Genomic DNA, 21487 nt, shown 5'->3' on the forward strand with positions numbered 1-21487 from the left:
ACCTATTTCTCTGTGACTTCTGTGAGAATGAAATGAAATATATGAGTGAGAATATGAAAGAATAGAATTGTGTGACTGTTCTAGAAAACTCCTGAAGTTCACCATAAAAGCTAACTAACATATGCACATTTTTAATCTTTTCAAATGATCCACAGCTTTTTGAAAAACAGAGTAACTGCAGAAGTATTTCTAGCGTTAATATGAGTTTAATGCAATATGCATAATTACTGAATCTTATAACCAATATAACCCATTTTTATTTTGGTCTCAGCAGATATTTATGAGAATAGTTTCCTTGTTTATTGTTACAACATCCACATTCAACTCCTGTGAATAAATTTATTTGAGCTTCAGTTGAGTTCAAAGACAAGATTTCTCCTCACTTTTGGAAAAAAAAAATCATCTGAATACTACTGGGAAATCTTAGTACCACCAAGAAAAACCCTACTTGATTTCAGAAATACCATCTTTAAACTTGCCAATATCCTAGATTGAAATAAAAAACCTAAGTGGTCCCTGGTGACTGTGATAGACACTACTGTGGGCTTGTACACTTTGAGTTTGAAGAAAATATGAGTCATAATTTTACCTTTACATTTACAAGAGATTATGAGAGTTGGTTTTCAGCAGTATATTATTTGGGATGAGTGCTGTTGAATTAGTTGGAATGCTTCACAAGTTTCAATAAAACATAGAAATAAAAATGTTTTAAAAAACTATTGGAAGCTGTTCTTCTTCCTGTCAATTTCATATATGAAAGTATTTTATGACATACCTAAAGTCCATGTTTATTTTGGGAAAGGGGAGAGGTAGAAATAGGAATAATGTCTGAAATTTAAAATACCCTTTCCTTGGATCTGAGCTCTTAGGATTTCAAGAATATTTTAAATAGGAATGCACAGATTAATTTTTCTGTACTTGGTACAGAATTGATGTGATATTTTGTAATATTTTATCTACTACAGTAATTTTATCTACAGATTGATGTGATATTTTGTAATATTTTATCTACTACAGTAATTTCAATTCCGCTCCACAAGATTTCTCTTTACCATGCATCACTGTTCTGAGCTGTGTCTTCAAACCCACAGGTGCGCACCATAATATATCTTGAAAACCTTTGCATGCCTATGGGGACTACAAAAAAACCCTTTTTTTTCTTACACCTTCCTGTCTTGCAACTGTATTAAATATCTTTAATTATTATAGGATAATTATGAGGGGTAAAATGTGGAGGACTATAATGAAATTCTCTCTGTCAGATGGTTTTCAGAAATGCCTATCAACCATGGACATCTACCTTTAGAATGTCCCATATAAATCTGTTCAGAGTTTTATGAGACGCAATAACCACTTTTCCTTTCATTTGGTTTTTAAAATCTAGTTAGTAATGAAATGCATGAAATACAGCAGCCGTGAGTATGGTGATTTAAAAATTAAAAGAGAATAGAAGCAAATGATGATGATCTTGAAGACAGTGTACAGGAACAAGTCCAGGTCTGCAAGTCTCTTCAACAGATGCCCACGACTGTGCTAAGAATATCTATTGCATATATGAGTGTCATGTATTAATGTGGGTATGCCACCACTTATCACCACTATTAGCTTGTTCTTTATGGTACAGAGCAAGGACAGTGCCTGCTTGGCTGCATATCCAGCTCCACAGCATTTTCTGCACACTTTAAATTATGGCATTTTGGAGCATCTCTAGCATCTAAAATAGTGCCATGTATAAAGATGATTCATTTTCTATAATGGTTCATTATTTGCAGTGAATTATACTCCAGAGTTCCTCTTTACTGGTTGATCAGAGACTAAACTGATGTCTCAATCTTCACATTTAACTATTCAACAGCTAAATTTAGATAATGTAGCTGTCCATACCCTAAGTTAGGTGATATAATCAACAGTTTTGGTGATTTAAATGTTTTTCCAAATTCTTAAATTTGAGTTAGTCATGAACAAATGAGTCACCTGATGAAGGTGTAATCAAAGAAGACCACAACAGGCAAAGGTATTGGTTTGACAAATAGTGAAGAAAGTGGAAAAGCTATTCCACAACCTTTTGGGTTTGCATTTAGAAGTTAGGTAATGGTGTTTACTCTTGATGAAATAGCAACAGCACAAGTAAAAATTTAATAAGAAAGAGCTGAATATCTTCTATGTATTCAGTGTTGTTGTCCTCATTGCAAAACTCCATATTATATTCCTGCCATCACAGGACTGTGGATGGTATTTATATGGTGGGATTGAGGAGGTAATGAGCAATCAGGTCTGTTAAAAATGATGGAAATAAACTCTGGTTTTCCCTCAGCCATTCAGTAACCATTTTTTCTAGTCTCTGTATCACACCCTACCTCAGCATGTGTCTGGGGGCATTCTGAAGTGGACATTATTCTAAAAAATATTAAAGACTTAACAGGTAAATTGTCACCAGCCTGTGACTTGATCAAGGCTGTTGAGAAGAGGAATTTGAAACAACTTGAAAAGCCAAAGACATATATTATACCTGCTGTTTTACTAAAGGTGATAATACCTGAAGAATCCATGATTTTAAGAGACAACGCTTCGAAGCAGAAAATTTCTTTGAAAAGATGACACATATTTGGCAGGTGTTCATACAGATCTTCAAGGCCACAGTACTGCAATAGAACTGTGTTTATTTGCCTTGTGTTATTTTATAACTGAATTTTTGCATAATTTTTCTCTCTTCTAAATTTTGCCCAGGAAGATTTTCTTTAGCTAGCACATTGATCTAGGATGTCCTGACTCTGCTATACAGGTGTGACCAGCGTATGTGTGCAGATCCAGAATATCAGGAAGACTAGTTACAATGAGTCCAAAAATCCCAGAGATCGTGACATACCATCAATGAGGATGCAAATGTAAACAAAAATCTAGCATGTCTGAAGAGGGCAAGATGGCTTTGAACCTGCTGATCAGACAGAGTTTGAAGACAATGAGTGTGATGATTTCCAGAAGAGCTGCATTTAAGGCTCTTGTGCCATAGTACCATATACATTTATTTCTTTGTGGCAAATAAGAGAAACATAATAGTGGTAACTCTGGTAACCTTCTCCTGAGAAATGCTAGAATTTTTTTCCTGATCCTCTCAGACTCTGACACAGAGAGAAAGTCTACACATATGCTTCTGGATAGTAATTTTGGAATAACAATAAAAATAAAAAAGCTCCTCCATCTTTAAATCTACTGTAAAACTGCAAAGCTGCACAAGTTACTGAACAGTTTTTAGTAACATTTATAAATTTTCTTCAAGGGTTCTGAGAGAGAAAGAAAAGAGATTGGTAATATTGCTTCTTCAAGAATGAAATTCTGCTGACAGGAACTTAGTTTGGTAGGTTTTTCTGCCACTTCCATTATGCCATACAGTAAAAGCAATCAAATTTAAATTTTAGCTTTAGAGTGAGGTAGAATGAGGCCTGGGAGTGCTACTTGAGATTTACTGAAAAATCTTTATTACATTGCTATGAATGATTGTAATATCTGTAACAGTATTACAAAGTCTATTTAAGAACAATTCCACTTAGAAGAAAACAGAAACAAATCCAGCCTGAAAACCAGGAATAAAATCCAGTCTGGCTCTAGCACCTCATAACATAAATACTTATTCAGCACGAGCTGAAAATGAACTTGAAATTGATGAAAGTCTTAGAAATATTTCTTTGTTATAAAAAATATGTGCTATCAAAGGGGAAAAAAAAAGAAAGAGAATCCTGGATCTATTTTTGTCATATAAACAAACTCAACTTGAAGATGTCATGTCTGCATTTAAAAAGATTAGATGGTCCTCTCATCACAACCTTATCTTGAGGGGAAAAGACACCCCTCTTTATAACATTGACAAATGTTCTGCAGAGAGTATTTATTTCCTTCTTGCAAGTATTTTGTTATCAATAAAATTTAAAAGTGGCTTCCACAGCTTCCAGATCTGGAATCTGATAGGATTAATAAAATATTTTCCAGTAGAGAGAACTGGTGTGAAGGGACATGGAGTAACACGATTTTTTGTCCTATGGAACTTAGAAACAGGTATTTCTATATAAATTTTTGTATCTATTGTGCAGTTTCATTTTGGGCAAATAAATCAGATTAATACTCTGTGGCATGGTTTCTCTGTTTTAAAAAGAGAAAACAAACAATTCATGTCTCTGTGGCCTGTAGATGAAAAATAGAGCATCATGTTAAACCTTGGTTTTGATGATAGAGGAAAATTACTACCTGTGGACTTCTACGCTGTGAATTAGCTTGAGGCTTGAAAAGTGTTAAATTATAAGCCTGCCTTGTTCCCACAGTAATTCTGCTACATGTAGGAAAATGACTAAATATTTCAATCCAAGTTCCAGCAATGAATTGGAAGTATAACACCAAGAATGACTTATTTAATGCCAGGTTACCTTTAATATCAAAGGTGTTTCTGTGTGCCACCACTATTGTTGGAAGAGGAAAGGACTGTTTAGTGCTCATGGAAAAGCACAGGTAGCTTAATATTTTCCAAAAGACAATAATTAAGCAACTTCCAGGGCTGAAGGGCTACTTCATGAGCTATCAGAATCCTTAGCAAAGAGACACTCACTCCCTGAGAAGCTTCATACTGTTGTCCAAGGAAAAGACAGCTTATCTTCAGAGAAAAAACCACAGATCTGCTGACATATCCCAAATACATTGACAACAGAACCGTCATACTTAGCTCTAAAAACAGTGAAGCCTGATTTATATCCCAGATGTTGCTCTTTTTTATTTTGTATGCATGAATGTATGTATATATATATACACACCAGTGAAGTGTGCTCTGTTCCCAAGATTATCCCAGGATTATCTGAATCCCAGGATTCCACTAATACTCATCTGCTGCTTGCTGCCTTGACTGCTCACTCATGTCAATGCCCCTGGGTTTCCGTGTAGTGCAGTTAACAGAGGCTAATTTTGAGTATCACCAGCACACTAGCTCTGCTACTGTTTAGCACCACACCAGAGCTGAAGCAAGATGTGAATTCATGTTGATAACAAGGAGACTTAGGTTAGAAAATAGTCCGATCCCAGAATAGAAATCCTCATGAGAGGATTTCTAGATTACTGGGAAGGGGTCTGGCTACAGGACCATTTTATCTGGTTCTCTTGACAGTTCATAAAAGGAGATGCCTTCCACCAGGTCTGGGAGAAGAATCTTGGAAGACCTGTTTGGAAACATTCAAGACCAGTAGGTAATATTGGATTAGCCAAGATAAGCCAACTAGAGGACAGAAGTCAAGGAGAAATATGTGGAAGATTGGCTGACAGTTTTAACTGGTGATCTGAATGTAAAAAGCCTTATTTTACAGATTTGAAGAACAGAGAGGGTTAAAGTCAGTCTCTTGAAGTTAGGAAACAATGGTGCAATGCTGGAATCTTCTATTCCCTTGTGTGTAGAGACCCGATGGATAACTGCACATGCTAGATGGAGAAGTGTGCAACCTGGATCTGTGACTCATTATAATATTACTGTTTATCAACTTCTTGTTCCTCCAAAAATCTCATATAATTATGTGGCAGATGGAGAAAAAAAGGAATCAGGTACCATGAAACCTTTGACCAAAGATTCATTCCTGGCTGCCTTTAACCCTCTTTTCTGAAGTTGTTCTCTTCATCATTACATTATTTTCCAGATCTCACTGAAAGAGCCCTATAAAATGTGGACTTGCAAAGCCTATCTTTTTGTACCTGCAAAAATGTTTGCAATATCTAGAAAACTGCTTCATAGCCATTACCCCGTGTCATTGGCTTAATGAACCACACCAGTAAAAAATAACTTCAGAAACTTCATGCAATTCTCCACAGTTACATTCAAATGCTCTTCACCAGACCATAAAGACTTCTTATTTGGCTGCTCTGATCTTTGCTTAGGTATTATACTGATTTATCCAAACACTTTGCCTTTATTTCTGCATATTGAAAAATATGTAGTAAGCTCTCTCTGCATAGCTTAATAGAATGGTTTGAGTTGGAAGGAAGCAAAGATTATTGAGTTCCAACCCCACTGACATGGGCAGGGACACCTTCTCTAGACCAGGTTGCTCAGACCCCCATCAAACCTTGTCTTAAACACTTCAAGGATGGTACATCCACAACAGGTATATAGTCTGTAACGAAAGTATTGATAGTGACATGAAACAAATAATAGCATTTCTAATAAAAGCTTGAAGATCAATTAGAAAAGTTAGAAAAGTCTGGTAAGAGGAAAACAGGAACAGAAGGTAACAAAACTACTATATTTAATGGATTTAAAACTTTGAGACATTTATTAATTTGAATTGATTCAGAGTTCATGATTTCAATAAAAAAAATTTGAATGCTTCTTAAATTAGAAGTCAAATTTCATTAATTTGTCTGACTTAAATATATGTAGCTTCATCTTCTTTTTATTTAATTTCATTTAGAAAGGAAGATTTTTAAAAGGACTTTCAGCTGAGTTCTTGCAAGTCCTACTACATATGGGATGATTCTTTACAACTGAGCTATAAATCCCTTCCAAACAAAGTTAACAATAGAATTATTAAGGCAATATTAAATATGACAAAGCGAACAACACATCTATCAAAACTGCCTCGTTTTACTTTAGTAACAAAAATAAATAAATATTGTTAATTTATTCTTATCATTAACTAAGTATATTTCAAAACAAAAACATAGTGTTGACATTGCCAAAGTGAAATAACCTAACATTTAAAAAGAATATTGGTATATTATGTGCATGTTACCATTGTGCAGAAATAGCACAAGCATAAAATAGTCTCTCAAAAATACAGAAAAACAAGCCAATGAGTCATAAGAAAAATTGTCTGTCAGCACTGTTGTTTTTTGATGCTTTTGATTCAAATATCTCTGTGTTGATCTGTATGGTTTAAAAATAACCATAGTATAAATAAAGGGATGCATAAAGCTTTTTTGTTTGTTTGTTTTTTAGCAAAAAAATCCTTTTGTCAGTCTATACAGCCCTTATTTTAAGAGCAGAGATTGAAAACTCTGGTAATCTACAAGTACTGCAATACCCCAGATCTTGTAATTTGTTTTAATGAGAAATAAAATATGATTACTCACTCAAAATTGGCTGCTGGCACTATCATAATACAAATTCAATTTTTTTTCTGACAGAGCCAGAAAACCAATGAAATGTGACTTTTATATGGAAAATAAAGTAGAAGTCTGGTGTAATGCACAAACAAAAATGCACTGAGGAAAAAGCTGAAGTGTGAGGGTCAGGTAGGGTGTGTCTATGATACACAGTTTAAAATTGAAAAATCTGTGTGAAAGAGTTTGAGTAGAATTATTCATATAGAAGCAAGAAGACAACTTAGGTTTATATGCCAGAAAGAGTAATAAAGGGAAAAAAAATAAAGATGTTTTGACACTTGCACTTTTCTTGCTTTCCTCTGCGGCCAAGGGTCTGGGCCCATTGAAGAGGGCAGGAACTTACAGTTTTTCATGCCAACTTGGACAAAAAAAATCCTGTTTCATTTCTCAAATTACGAAAACTTGTTCATTTTGAGGCTTCAAAACAAAAAGCATATTTCCATCTATGCCTGCCTTTAAGTCTTGTATTTAAAATAATAGTACTAAAATTGCTTATGACATAAGTAAGGAAGATCTGAAGGATGCTTGGATGGCTGTCACTGAAGTGCTTCATTAACGAATGTGTCATATAGTGGGGATGGAATTTAGATGTCTTTTGCCTATCAACAGCATTAATTTCATCTCATTTTAGTCGGCAGCTAAATGAAGGCACTAGAATTATTTCTTTGAATAAAGTACATGAAAAAAGAAATTAAAGAATGGACCAGTAGCTTCTAGATGCTCCTGGAAGCAAAGTCAGTAACACGTGAGAAAATTAAAATGGCAACCAGCTGTCACAGAGGGCAGTGTCTGAAAATTTGCATTTCTGGAGCAGGAAAAGCCAAGAATGCTGTAACTTGTGCAAAAATGTCAGTTAGGAAAATGATATCTTCTCCACCAGAACTTCTCTGAAGAACATGGTCATCTGTCTTCCTGATTTACATAAGAAATCTAAGGTCTGATACTGAAATGGACATAAAAAATCAGGATTATGTGGACTATGAACAGAAACCTCATTATCCACTAGCTCATTTATTAGTTTTACAAAAAAAAAAGCTTGTTTTTTTAAATAAGAGAAGTCACAAGCTGTGAAAACTGTTACTCAAAAGCAAACATTAATGTATTGCTGTTTAGAATTATTTTTATTAATTTAGATATTTTGAATTCTTCCATTCAGATTTTTTTCTTTTTCTTTTCAATTATTTATTTTAACAACATTTTCTGTAAATACTAACCAGGATGTAGCAATTCTGTAAATTAAAAAGTAGTATTTTTGTTATGGTGGAAAGTTAAAAATAAATGGAAAATGTTAATACCTTGTTGCCAGTGGTTTTTCAGCATGTTTTTTGAAAAACATGATCCCCTGATATGTTAGGGAACAAAGAAAATTCAAGTATTATAATAGAAATTACATACTTAAATGGGTGGCAGAAAACATATCTGTATACTATATATAGGTACATATATGAAATATAGATGTCACTGAAACATAAGTTGTTGTGTAGATGTGGCAGTGAATATGTCTATAAAAAACAGCCTTGGGCCAGCATATATATCCAGCACAAAAGGTTACTAATTGCAATATGCACACTCTGATATATATGCAGTAAATTTTATTTGGCTCCTCTGTTTTTCATGTCTTGTTAAACCTCAGCAGTAAATCACTGATTTATGCAGTGATTTCTTAGACAATGACTGATGCTCATGATAAGAATCTCTATCTAGTGCAAATTAGATAATCTTGAGACATTTCACTCCTTCATTGCTTTGAATTTTTTAGCAGCTACAAAGTCTGTTTGTAAGTGGCATCAATAACATAATATTTTCACTTGTAACTGAATCAGCCACATATTGCTTGGGTCAGAATAAAATCCTTCTCAGAAAATTTATCTCTGTGAAGCGATTAAGATATTTGACTTTAGTTTGAAGACAAAAGCTTCAGAGCTTCAATTAATTTAATTCTTTCAGCCATAGTGACTGACAGTGCTAAATAAACATTATTAATAAATCATTAATCTGTAACTGAAGATGAGGATCTTCCCGGAATTTTTGCCAAATGCCTACTTCAGGAAATCTCACTGGGACATTTGTCATTCTCACAATTACAGTGGAGAGAGCAGAGTATTTCAGACAGCTAAATTAAAGCATGAGAAAAGCAGCAGCATATTGGTTTTAAGACTGTAATAAACCCAGGGTTATTTTCAATAAGAATTCAAAATATCAAGTTTGAATACTAAACAAAAAAGGGACAAATTAGTTGTTGCTTCAGTTTAGCAAATGGGACCCATGGCAAGGTAACAAGCAACAACCTCTACAGGGAATTAGGAACAAGAAATGGGGACAAAAAAAGAAAATTATGAAAATGAATAGGAAATTTGATGCATTTGTACTTCTCACCTCAGCCTCCAGGTTTCAAATGGTGCCTGAAATGTCATTCATGTAATTATTACCATATCAAATTGAAAGCAATTTCAGCTGAGCTGATTTCATTGTGCATTAATGGCTGGGAAAAGAAGATAAGGAATGTGCATGGTAAAAATAGCTGCCCATTACTCTAGCAGCAAATGGGGTCTTATTAGGTAACCTTAAATTCCTTGGTCACTCAGGTGGTCTTGTTTTTTTTTTTATTGAAGATTAGCACCAAGTAAAAAAAGATTAAATAACCTAATCAAAGTCCTTCCTGTCATCTTCACCTTACTTTTTGAATAGTGATTGGATCTTTTTGAGAGATTTTACTAAATCTCACAGTGCTGAAGGTGGAATGTATCAGTAGGTCTGTTTGTTGCCTTTCAGTGATGGCTGCAGAGGACAATGTATGTCATACCTCCTTTTCACTGGAAAGTTGACTTGTAATCTGTCAGCAACTGTAACCTAATTCCAGCAAAATGAAGAAAATAAGAAGTAAAATGTTGGTTACTTCTTCAACCATAGCCTAGAGTCTAAAAGGGTCTCGTTGCCAACTATTGACTTGGCAGTGCTTCTGACAGGAGAGAGCCTAGAGCCATCAGCCTTTTTTCCTCATTTATTTCAACATCTCAGGGAATCTCTCCATTTATTGCTTTCCTGTCCTCTGTCATGTACCTCTTTTCTCATTTTTACTATGTAAAACATAAGACTTGTGTTCTACCCTACAAAAGTTCTCGTCTCACATTTTTTTCTAAACTACTGCTTACATTTATGTTGGGACTGAATTTGAGGAAGCTGCTGTCGCAATAGGCTCCCTCCATGCGGGCTGTGGTCTCCCTGCTTTTGTTTGGACTGGTTTGGCTATGTCCTGTTTCTTTATCAACTTCACTGAACCTAAATAGATACAACTGAAAAACTTTGTCAGAATTTCTCTTTAATTATTTGTGTATAATTTCTGTTGACCTGCCCACTGAGAGCATTTCGGTATTTGTCAAACATGAAAAAACAACAAGAAGGGAGTAATTTTCAGGCATATATCATCCAGTCAGTAATGAGGAACTGTTAAGAGAAAAATCTGAACAGAAAAATCCAGTGACCAGTGACACATGAAGATCAAAAGGGCTATAAAACATTTTAAAAGTCCTCTCAGGTAGTAGAGACAGGCTTTGAAAAGTAACTCTGGAAAACCAGACCTGCTGAACAAGCTGGAGGAATGATCCTCAGCAAAACAGACTATTGTCTTAAAAATCCTATCTTCCTATGTTTTGTTCCTCATTAGGTAAATAAGAAGTATTGGTATGCAAGATATAGTATTTCTCAGACTGTTTTGTGCAATTCCTCCAAAGGAGTTACAAAGACAAATGCTTCCCTTATTTTTTAATCAAGACCATGCTGTAAGAAACTTGCCTGTTTTTTGATAAGCCATGAACTATAAAAGCAAGCAGGGTATATGATATTTACCAGCATAACTTTGGAGACTAAGGGAAAGATGTCCAAAAGAACATCATTATGAGCTGAAAAGAATTCAATACAGTGAGATTTTTTTTCAACACACCACACAGAATTTGATGAAGTATTTAGAATGAGCCCTAACCATTATAATTTTTTAAATGTCTCTAGAGAAATATCATTGAAGGAACATTTGTTTTTAGCAGCATATATGTGAAGAAGAAAGAATCTCCTTAAATCACTAGAAATTACTCTTAGTTCTGTCTGTCTGAATACTAACATTGCCATCCTTATTCTTGGAAACAATCATAATAGTAACTTGAGGAACTAATAGTAACTACCACCACAAAACTGAAATGTTATCATTTTCATCCTATATTCTGTAATCTCAATACTGTAAAGAAGAAATTTTAGTTTCAGTTTCTCTTACCTTTCTCTCCCTAAACTCTTTTATCTAAAAACATCTAAAAACCCCTTGACATGAATAGCAAACACCCATTCTGTACTGGTACTATTAGGTCAGGTAGAAACTATAGAGTGGGCGCTGCCACAAAATCTGCTAGGACATGATCAAGACATTGTGCATGGGTTAGGGTTAGGGTTAGGGTTTATACATTTGTGTATGAATCATTAATATGGGGGAGGGAAGAAAACTCTACAAATGTTTGTTTATTCTCCAAATACAACATTTTTGCAGGACAAATCCTAATTTACTGGTTTATAGTATCCCTGTGAATGAATGGGTGTGAGTCTGGTAAAACTTTCAATTAAAAAGCCTTTCTGCTTTTTGTTTATTTGATTGGTACTTTTCATTTTGACAGAGACACTGTTAACTTGACTGAATTCCTGACCACAGAAATGGCTGGGCAGGGAGTTCATAATTAGCTACTTAGTCAATTGGTTATTTTGAGAATGCAGTAAGCACTGTCTGTAAAAAAAATCCAGCAAAATAGTGAAACCACAATTCAGGCATATCTCATCTTAAAAAACGATATCTAATTAGAAAGAATCTTTACTTACTTTCCAAGTGCAAAACACTCCATCTTAACAGTAGTTCCCCTTGCAGCTGTAACTGTGTAAGGAAAATGGACTTCAATTTTTGGTTCATATTCCCCCATCACACCTGGAAAATAGAGAATGTTTACAATATGAAATATCATCAGTTTTCCATTATCACAGAAAGACCCGTGGCTTGCTTTTTGAATCTGCCCAGCAATAAAGTTGGTAAGTGATGGAGATAGCCTCACTTGACCTGATGTGCTGTGCTCAGGTGCAGTATATATATACTAAAATGCTCTTCAGTTTGCCAGCAGCACAACATTGAGCTTTAAAAAAAGATTTATTTTTTGAAACTTGTGTTAATATTTAAATGTTCAAAGATTAAAATGGGGAATCAATAGAGGAGTGAGACTTTTCATGGACCAAATCTTTGTTTACCAGCACATTCACAATTAGACAAATAAATCAACGTATCACGTTGTGTTTGACTGAGGACCTTCTAAGCTGAGGGAAAAACCCTCAAATTGTGTAGGAGCATTTGTGTACACAGATACAAACACAGATATGTAGACATGAAAATTTCAGTTATGTGATTTTCAGTGAAACTTTTAATTTGGAAGAAGATTTTTTTTCAGGACAACGCTTTAAGTACTGTAAGATAGAATTCTAGGAAATGGGAAAACATTCAGGAATGGGAAAATATAAAAATGGAAATCAATAAAGTTATCTCAGATTTGGTGTAGAGTGATTGACAGCTTTGGAGAATCACAACAGCTTAGGAAATGAGAAATCAGTAAGGAAATGGAGCTATGTCTTTTAAGGTGTGATGAGAAATTTGTGTTTAATGCCACTCGGAGAAAATATAATCAGCATGGAAGGAGAATAATATGACCCTAACAGCTGTATTTGGTTAGATGGAATTTGGGCTATGGGGGAAAGAAATATTCAGGAGCAAAAGGCTTTATTTAAAAAAGTAAGAGTGGTTCAGATTTTTAGATGAGGAAAATGGAATAAAATCTGACTTGTTGAAAAAATAGCAACAAGACAAATCTAAATCTATAAAATCAGTCAAGATTCTCCAAAAAACTCTAAAGCAAGCAAATAGGAACAAGAGATGAAAATGCCAGAGAGAAAAGAGATGTGAGAAAGAAAAGAAATGAGCGTAAGAAGAAACATGGAAGTAGAGGAGTACAAGATTTACAGCTGAGAGAATAACAGTTGGCAGAGATGGATGAAAAAACAACCCACAACCTGCTAGAGCAAAACACAGTACATAAGACTGAAATTGTAAAACATATATTCCTAGCCTTCAAATGTTCCTTGTGGGGCTCAGGAGTTTCCAGTGAGGCTGTGCTCTCATTTTCCCACTGTCACTCAGGCCCCTGAAGAACCTTGGTTCTGGAGGAAGTCTGAACATATATACATTTGAATGTTTCATCAGGGGCTTAAGTCTAATTAGAAAATCTAAATGTGCCTCATAAGTGAATCAAATGATAGAAAAAGAAAGCATTAAATGCTCTTATTTCAAATAATGTATTTCTATAAATAATTCTATAGGTAGCAGATTTCTTTGTAAAAAAATTATCCTGCAAGTATTATGTGGGCTAGCAATACTGACCCATTTCCTCCAAGAGAGGACTAAATCAGTGTTTTGACATTGCTTTATGAACCCTCTTTTTTTAATAGAAAAAAACCCCATATGTGTCCTGGGTATTAAAATAAAGCCAGGCCATCAAAAAATGGTAGTCAATTAAAATTTTCCTTAGCATAGACTGAAGTGATTGCTAGTATAATATATAATAAAAATTCATTCCCACTGGACTGTAAGACATCAATAAATTTATAATTTAGTTACACTCCTTGTAACTTTGTTTACTGTTTTCTGATTTTTTTGCGACTATGAATACTAGTTTCTGATTTATCTCAGTTAACCAATTACATGGTTTTACAGGATATCTACCATATCTCCTTTCAAATAGGTCTTTATCAGACTGAAAAACCCCAGACCATTAAACCTTCGTTAAAAAGAATCTTTAATATACATTCCTAGTGCCCATGTGGCACCTCTTCAAATTCCATTCTCTCACTTGGAGATGTGAAGGTGAGAACTGCACAACAATAATGAAAATGTAGATCTTTCTATCACACTATTTATTTCCTTGGAGTTTTTTGGGTTTTTTATAAAATTCAGTTCTATTTGCTTTTTTGTACTTGAACTGATGCTCGTACACTGTGGCATCATAATGTCTTTACTGATAATATCTAATAAAGTATTATTACTTTTCTGTTCATTTTTCTTCCAGATAGTTTATGTGTTGAATAGTGAAGTCCCAGATAAGTCCTTACTGACAATCTCTCAGTTCTCCAAACAGTTTAGGTACTATACAATAGATTTTTTTCTAATATATTTTTAATTGAAAATAGGGCTGTCCTTCAGTCCCTCTAACAATTTAGTTTCCTCAACAGCCTTTAATGGGTGACCCTGTAAAGAACTATGTGAAATGCAAGCCGCTTGGCCATTTCTGTTCATATTCTCTCAGACTCTTTAGGAAAGCTGTTTACAGACTGAAGCACAATTTCCCTGGTCAAAATTTGTGTTGCTGGTACACGACTGTGTGGTAAGACTACTGTATGACAATGTGCTGAATGCAATCCTAATGATCATACCCTTTATGTATTTTCTATCAACACACTTGACACAGAAGTCAGATCTAGTGGTCTGTCATGCCTCAGATGTTCTTACAAGTCCCTTTTTTTGAAAAAAACCCCACCTTTTCTACCTACCTTCCTTCTAGTCCTAAGCATAAGTGAAGGAAAATAGTACATCCTGCTTCCTCCCATACAGAAGTTGGGCCTTGGGACCTTGTTATTATTTGTAGTGTCAATAGTTCCTCTAAAATTTCTTCTATATAAACTTCAATTACAAGAGCATCACACCTGATAGAGGAATCTACTATGTTCCCTTGTAGAGAATTCTGCTGAAAATAGCTCCTTTAGGTTTTATGATGGAGCCTTATATGAAAGCCAAGGTGTTTCTTTTAAATCTCTGACACCTGCTGACTGTTCATGCTCACTAACAGGTTTTGTGCTTCAATGAAATTAAATATGGTGTGGTTTTGCTTTTGGGTAAGGCTTTGTTCTGGAAACTAATTGTGTTGAGTTGTTACATAGTATTCAGCACTTGCTTTTTTAGCCCTGAATAAAAACAGAATTTACAATAGGATTAAATTATTCTTGCCTTTAAAATAATAGAGTACATCTGTTCCCATCTGAGGGACAATATTATCATTCAGATCTTATGTTTTTAACTTACATTAAATCCCTTTAGTGAGTACAATCTGTACACGTACTGAATGCTCTTTACATGTCATGCCATCATTTCATCCTCTTAATGAAATGCTGATTGACTGATGCTTTGCACCACGTCCTGTTCTTCTAGGTTATTGCTACCCTAGCAAGAGACATGCCTGCAGCAATTGGCAGGAAATGTATAAAAATTACTGAGCAATTGCTTGGTGTCCCTATGAAAATTAGGAAACAAAAGTCTATTATTGCAGAGGGATATTTTTCATCCTTATTATTTATGATCATTGAGACCATGAAGGCCATTACAGTTGCATAGATATTAAGGGAATTGTTAAGGCCTTACCTTCCCATATTACACTATAATTGTTCTGCTATGGCTGTGGTGCCTCTAGGCTCTTTAGCTTTCTAGCTTTTATTTTGGTCACAATGAGTCAGGGATGGCAAAACAATCATCACCTGCATTTTCATAAAGATTTTTGTTCATTTGCATTAGATGCTAAAAGGGAGCTGAACTTTTAAGAAATTTTCAGTTTTTGAGCTATGCGTACTGGAATCAATCTCTCTCAGACTTATATACATGACTCTCTTACAGAGGTTTGGCTAGGGCTATAAAAAATCCTCAGTCATTTTTTATACCCAGTTATCAAACATGAAATTTAACAATAAATAAAATTGATCAGCAGAGAATAAAAACATAATATATGATTTTCAAGTGGCTAACAAATCACAGAACTCACATGGTTTGGGTAATACAGAGCAAAAGGATGTTTTTCTCAATGCTGCTGGCCTCTGCCTTCCCATGAAAAAAAAAACAACTTTCTGAAAATCCTTTAACTTTCAAGGTCTGACCCTAATAATTCATTATTTTTAATGCTAATTACTTAGTTTGCTAGACTCCCTATTTCCTAAACTTGTTCACCTGAGTTTGGATCTGGGTATAAAAGTACTGAATTTGTGACTGATATCAAACATACCTCTTCAAAATAAATCTAGTTCACCATATCTTGAAATTTGGTCTGGGATTAGAATTGTGTTTAAAAGGCAAACTTTATTTCTTAAAGTAAATCTTATCCCTGGCCTTCACTCTGAAATATGTCATTCCGCCTTAAATTTTCCAGTGTTTGGGTCTCTGCCCTCTCAGGCAGGGTCTTCTTGGCTGGGGGAGATTTAAAAACTAATAACCTCTTTGTTCTGCCTCTGACTACAAAGAAGACACTGATTTAAAGGATTAAGCATATCACAGGACAAAGTTTAACCTTGGAGTTAACAGTTAACACAGGCACAGATTTGATAGAATCAATGTCTTGTTAGTCACCCAGCCAGAAAGGGACCTCAATATTTATAGAAGAGATCTTTCCTTCAGATTTTTTTTTACAATGATACAGTTATCACAAAGTAATTATTCTCCAACCTAAATACAGAAAAAAAGTATTCAGAAAATCAGGTTTAATTTTTATGAGGTTTTATTTAACAAGTTTTTTCTTTCAACTTTACTGTAAATCTGTGACTTGAGTCCTACACTCTGCTACTCAATGTCTTACAAACACTAAGCTATAATATCTGCATTTCATTTTTGTATTAAAAAAAAGAGATTACATAAAAATGTGATAAATATTGATTTTGAGGCACTTACATATTACAGGAATAGAAGTAATAAAATTTCAGACGTTTAAAGATATTACTGCAGCTAAAATTCTTTACTTTATCCACTAGGGGCCATTTAATGGAATGGAGAATGGAATAAAGAGGAACGATCACTTTCTGATTTTCAGTCCTTTCAGCTAAGAGCAAGAGAAAGAGCTACAGACAGGATATCAGACATTATTGCTTTGCAAAGGACTGCTCATCCTCTTCATTTATCCTGCCAATCCATGCCTTATACAACCTCAGAGGAAGAGTGTGGAAAAACCACAGTATTCATACAATAAGAATTTTTTTCCTTCATGGGGCCAAAAAGAATCTGACTGCTGAGAAACCATGACCCATCCTCTTATTCAGATGTGTAAAGGCTGATGCTTCTTTCATTAATCTTCCAGATATTAACTACCCTCTTGCATGTCCCAAAACATGAAGGCTCCTTAAATCCTTTCAGCTAAAGTGATTTGTGTTTATTACATACTCTTTCACTAATAGCTCTTTAACTTCCAATTGGGCCTAATTTTGAATGGAACAGGTTACAGGCAGTGCTTAAATAAGTGGCTGATAAACATTTAAGACAGTAGATAGAAAATATTCTAAGATTGCTGGCTAAACATCATCAGAATGCTCAGGAGAAAATGAAAGCCAAATATTTCCTGTACCCAGGAGAAAAATTAGGCATGGATTGATACTTGCCATTATTTTGTTAACAAATGGTAAAACCCTCCCAGCTCTGTGACCAAGAATGCTCATCTGAGAGGTTTGCACAAAGAAGTCCCCAGTCTTAATCAGGTGGTGCAGGAATGTTAACATGGTTTTCTAATATCCTGAATAAAGCTCTAAAGACAAATTTAATTGGGATTCTTACTAGTTTGCATCTTCCTCTCAGTTTCTGGGAAACCTCTTGAGGCGTAATAAACTCATCCTGCTGCATAAGAATTTTTTAATAATTTTACAGATCAAATGTTGAGCATCTTACCACATTGTAATGATGACCTGTTGCATGAATATGTATCTAAACCCAAGAAAATTTTGCCTAAGAACTTGCTTACAGAATGTTCATGCATAATTTCTTTTTGTATCTAAACCTGGGATGAAAATTAAGGTTGTCTAAGGTATGGGTCCCTTTGTAGCAAATGAATATTTAGCACTTTCCCCGAGACCTGCACTGTTAAATGTCTCCAGAAATTTTTTTGGAAGAGCCTTGAGTACGCACATTTACAATGACAGAAAATTGACAGCACAAACTGAATTAATTCAAGTATAATAATGATACCCACCATTGTCTCTGGTCTGCAGCAGAGATTTTAAATGAACTGGGAAGAATTTATTGACTCACCTGCTATTAATCTCATTCTAAAGGACCAATGACTACTGTAAATCCCTAGAACTTTACTGTGGAATTGTTGTTTTAAGGTAACAGTCCACGGCATTCCTTCCACTTAAATGTTTCTCAGCCAGGTTTGAGCTATAAATTTATCATTTGAGAAGCCCTGAAAATGCTCATGTGAAATTGCATTCTGCAATGCACTGAACTAAGCACTAAACTGAGTTAATACTAAAGTGCCATCATTGTTTTGCATGTTAGAGAGCAAATCCTATTGCATGTCACTGGATGCAAAGGGGTCTTTACTGGTATACATCCTAATATGAAAGAAAAATTGGTAATTCAGTGTCGAGAAAAAATATAATGAATACAACACAAGAAGGGTATAAACTCTACCTTGAAATTAAGGGATAAGATGTTCATGTATTCCTAATTTTAGAGGAATAAATGTGAAAGAAAGTCACATATAGCAGAAGAAAGTGTTTAAAGTTTAAACATAAGTTTACTCTCACCACTTTATCTTCCCTATTTTACTCATACTTGATTTCACTAGTTTATCAGTTACACTGAACTCTGAACTCTGGAAAGCCCTTTCTAGAAATTGTATTACTATCTTGAAATATATCATTATTAACAACTCTTAAATGTATTTATGTCATACATCCAAAGCTTTCTGCCTCTCTTAAACATCAAAAACAACAAAAGCACTTAATTTTCAGTTGAAAACATATGTTTTATGAATAAAATAAAAGGAACTGAGTCCAAACTCTAAAAACACAAAAACAATGAGATAGTCTCAGAATAAGCAATGAGGGAAATATTGGTATATTATCTAATTCTTCAAATGAGAGACCAAAATTTCTAGTGTACAGATTGGGCTACAGAGACTTCTGTTCACCTGTGTTTGAAGATGTTGAGCAGACTATGACCAAGTCTGCAGTCTTTTTCTGTGTAGAAAAGTCTTTAGTGAGGAATAAGCTAGACTTCACCAGTTTCCCACATATTTGTAAAATGGCATCTAAATTCTCCTTCTAAATCCAGCACATCTGGTATTGGATGAAACCAAGCTTCATGCTTTGGACATTCAGAGATGAGTGAGGACATGTGAGTGGCTTGCACACAACACTCCAATATGAAGATTTGTGCATGTGCAGATTGTATCTAAACACGAAAACCTGATTATTTTCACTCATTAGGTACGTGAATTATCATTAGATAATTTTTCCTATCAGCCATACACATCAAGAAAAAAAATGGACTCACTACCTAGTCAACATCTTGCCTGGGAGGCCTAGCTCAATGAAAACCAAATCATAGGGGATTTTGTTCCATTTTGTTTTTACAGGGAATGAGATTACATTGAATTTGGCACAATAAATATATGGCAGATTTCTTTTAGGCATCACTGGCCAATGTTTATTGTTTCTCCTTTCCAATTGCCTGATATTCATCCAGGACAGGTTCACAAAAGATATTCAGAAACCTGGGAAATCTTATTTAATCTGAGTGATTAGGAGAAATATCTAATTTCTATGAGGTTTGTAATTATCTTCCTGATGAAAGTTCTCTAGGAATCTCACTTTTCCCTATAGGAAATGACATAATTGTTTGTACTTCAAATATGACCTTAATTCTTTTTTCCTTGCAACCTGCAAAGTTGCTTTACAGAATGAGAACAAAATATTCCCTTTCCAACTAGGTGCCAGAAGTGTCAAAACTATTGTGATGTGCAGAGTATTTCCCTCTCTTCTGACCAATTAGAAAACTACTGCACATAATAGCGTTGCTCTAATATTCATTGTATCTCAATAAACTGAGAAAAGCTTCCTAAATAAGGAATATTTAATTTTTTTAAAATTTTTTCTAAATTTTTAAAATTTTTTTCTCAATTTTTTTTCCATTAAGACTGCTCATATAACCATGTAAAACAAAGAACCTATGATTTCCTCAATATCCTCAAAAACAAGTATTAAAATACCCATTGTTTTAGACACAATAGAAACAAATCATCCTGTTACCTACTTCCTGCAGTTTTGACTTCGAGTAAAACTCCTGCTGTTCATAATCAAATTATTTTGCTACTCTGAATAGAATTCCAAACTGACAAGTAATTTAAATTTGAATATTATGCCATAGTCTCTGACTGCAAAGCAGCAGTCACTGGTGAATTTCTATCTAAGATCCTGAGACACTAAGTTACATAACATTCAGGACCATTTTTCATACTCTGAAACCATCTACAGATATAAAGGTTATTTCCATTATCAATTTGCACAAATTTGAATTTAGTCACCAAGAATTAAAATATTAACAACATACTTCTGTCTGAAATCTTAATAGTTATAGTTCAATGCAACACCATTCCTAATCCTGACAAATTTAGAGGAACATTTTTTTCAAGTTCAGTAATTTTAGACTTTGTATATTCTGTATATGGATCAGTTAACTCTTTGTGGAAGTTTCAAAAATCATAAGGATAAGGAGTGAAACAAGAAAACATAAGTGCAGAAGATGTGCAAGACTCTACATGTCTAGAATCTTGAGGTTTTTAGCTAATTTAGAAAAGCAACCACTGAATTTCCAGCATACAGCGTTTCTATATACCAATGGGAAGACTTAGCTATTACGAGTCCTGTAAAGTTACCTTAACTGAACTCAAAAGCAGACTAAACTCCATTCAAACTTTTTCAGTGAAAGAGTTCTTGCTCTACACTGAATCCTGGGACATAATCTTTTCCCAACCTTTTCCTGTTTTCCTCCTGCAATAGCCCCATAGATCCCAGGGCTCAGCCCTTTTACATTGTCAAAAGACCATCCCAAGTTATTTTGTCTCTCTACTCTTTCAGATTAAATATTTTACAAATAGTGTCTTTGAACTGTTGTGTTCTGTTTGAGAGTGTTCTTCAACTATTCTACAATTCCTATAAACCACTCTGTAGGAGGTTTATTGTATAGAAGCCCTCTATAAAATTCTCTGCCTACCTATAGATTTTCTTGCCTATAGGTTAAGAACCATTCCTGCTAACTGGAACAGACTTTCTAAATAAATAAATAAATAAATAAAAAGAAAAAGTTAATATTTTGGAAATAAGAAAACCTCAAAAAAAAAACAACAACCTTCCCTCATCCTATTATATCTATGGTCTTCTTTTATCTTTTTAAAAATTAAAATAAGACTACACTGACATTTCTTAATCCTGATTTTCGTCCTATTATTTTGACAACATTGCAGGAGGACCTGGGCAGAAGAGCAGA

The 21487-nt window shown here is 34.4% G+C and overlaps 1 protein-coding gene across 3 annotated transcripts in view; it reads right to left on the reverse strand.

Annotated features, from left to right (window-relative positions):
- The window catches only part of CNTN5 (contactin 5), a 606644-nt gene that overhangs the window by 132785 nt on the left and 452372 nt on the right, over positions 1 to 21487 (reverse strand). For all 3 annotated transcript variants that reach the window (XM_036405727.2, XM_036405801.2, XM_036405641.2), the window contains one exon: positions 11983 to 12085. In XM_036405727.2, coding sequence (XP_036261620.1) covers positions 11983 to 12085 — 103 coding nt within the window. The remainder of the gene's footprint in view (positions 1 to 11982; positions 12086 to 21487) is intronic.

The sequence above is a fragment of the Molothrus ater genome, chromosome 2, assembly GCF_012460135.2.
Source record: "Molothrus ater isolate BHLD 08-10-18 breed brown headed cowbird chromosome 2, BPBGC_Mater_1.1, whole genome shotgun sequence".
Taxonomy (NCBI): domain Eukaryota; kingdom Metazoa; phylum Chordata; class Aves; order Passeriformes; family Icteridae; genus Molothrus; species Molothrus ater.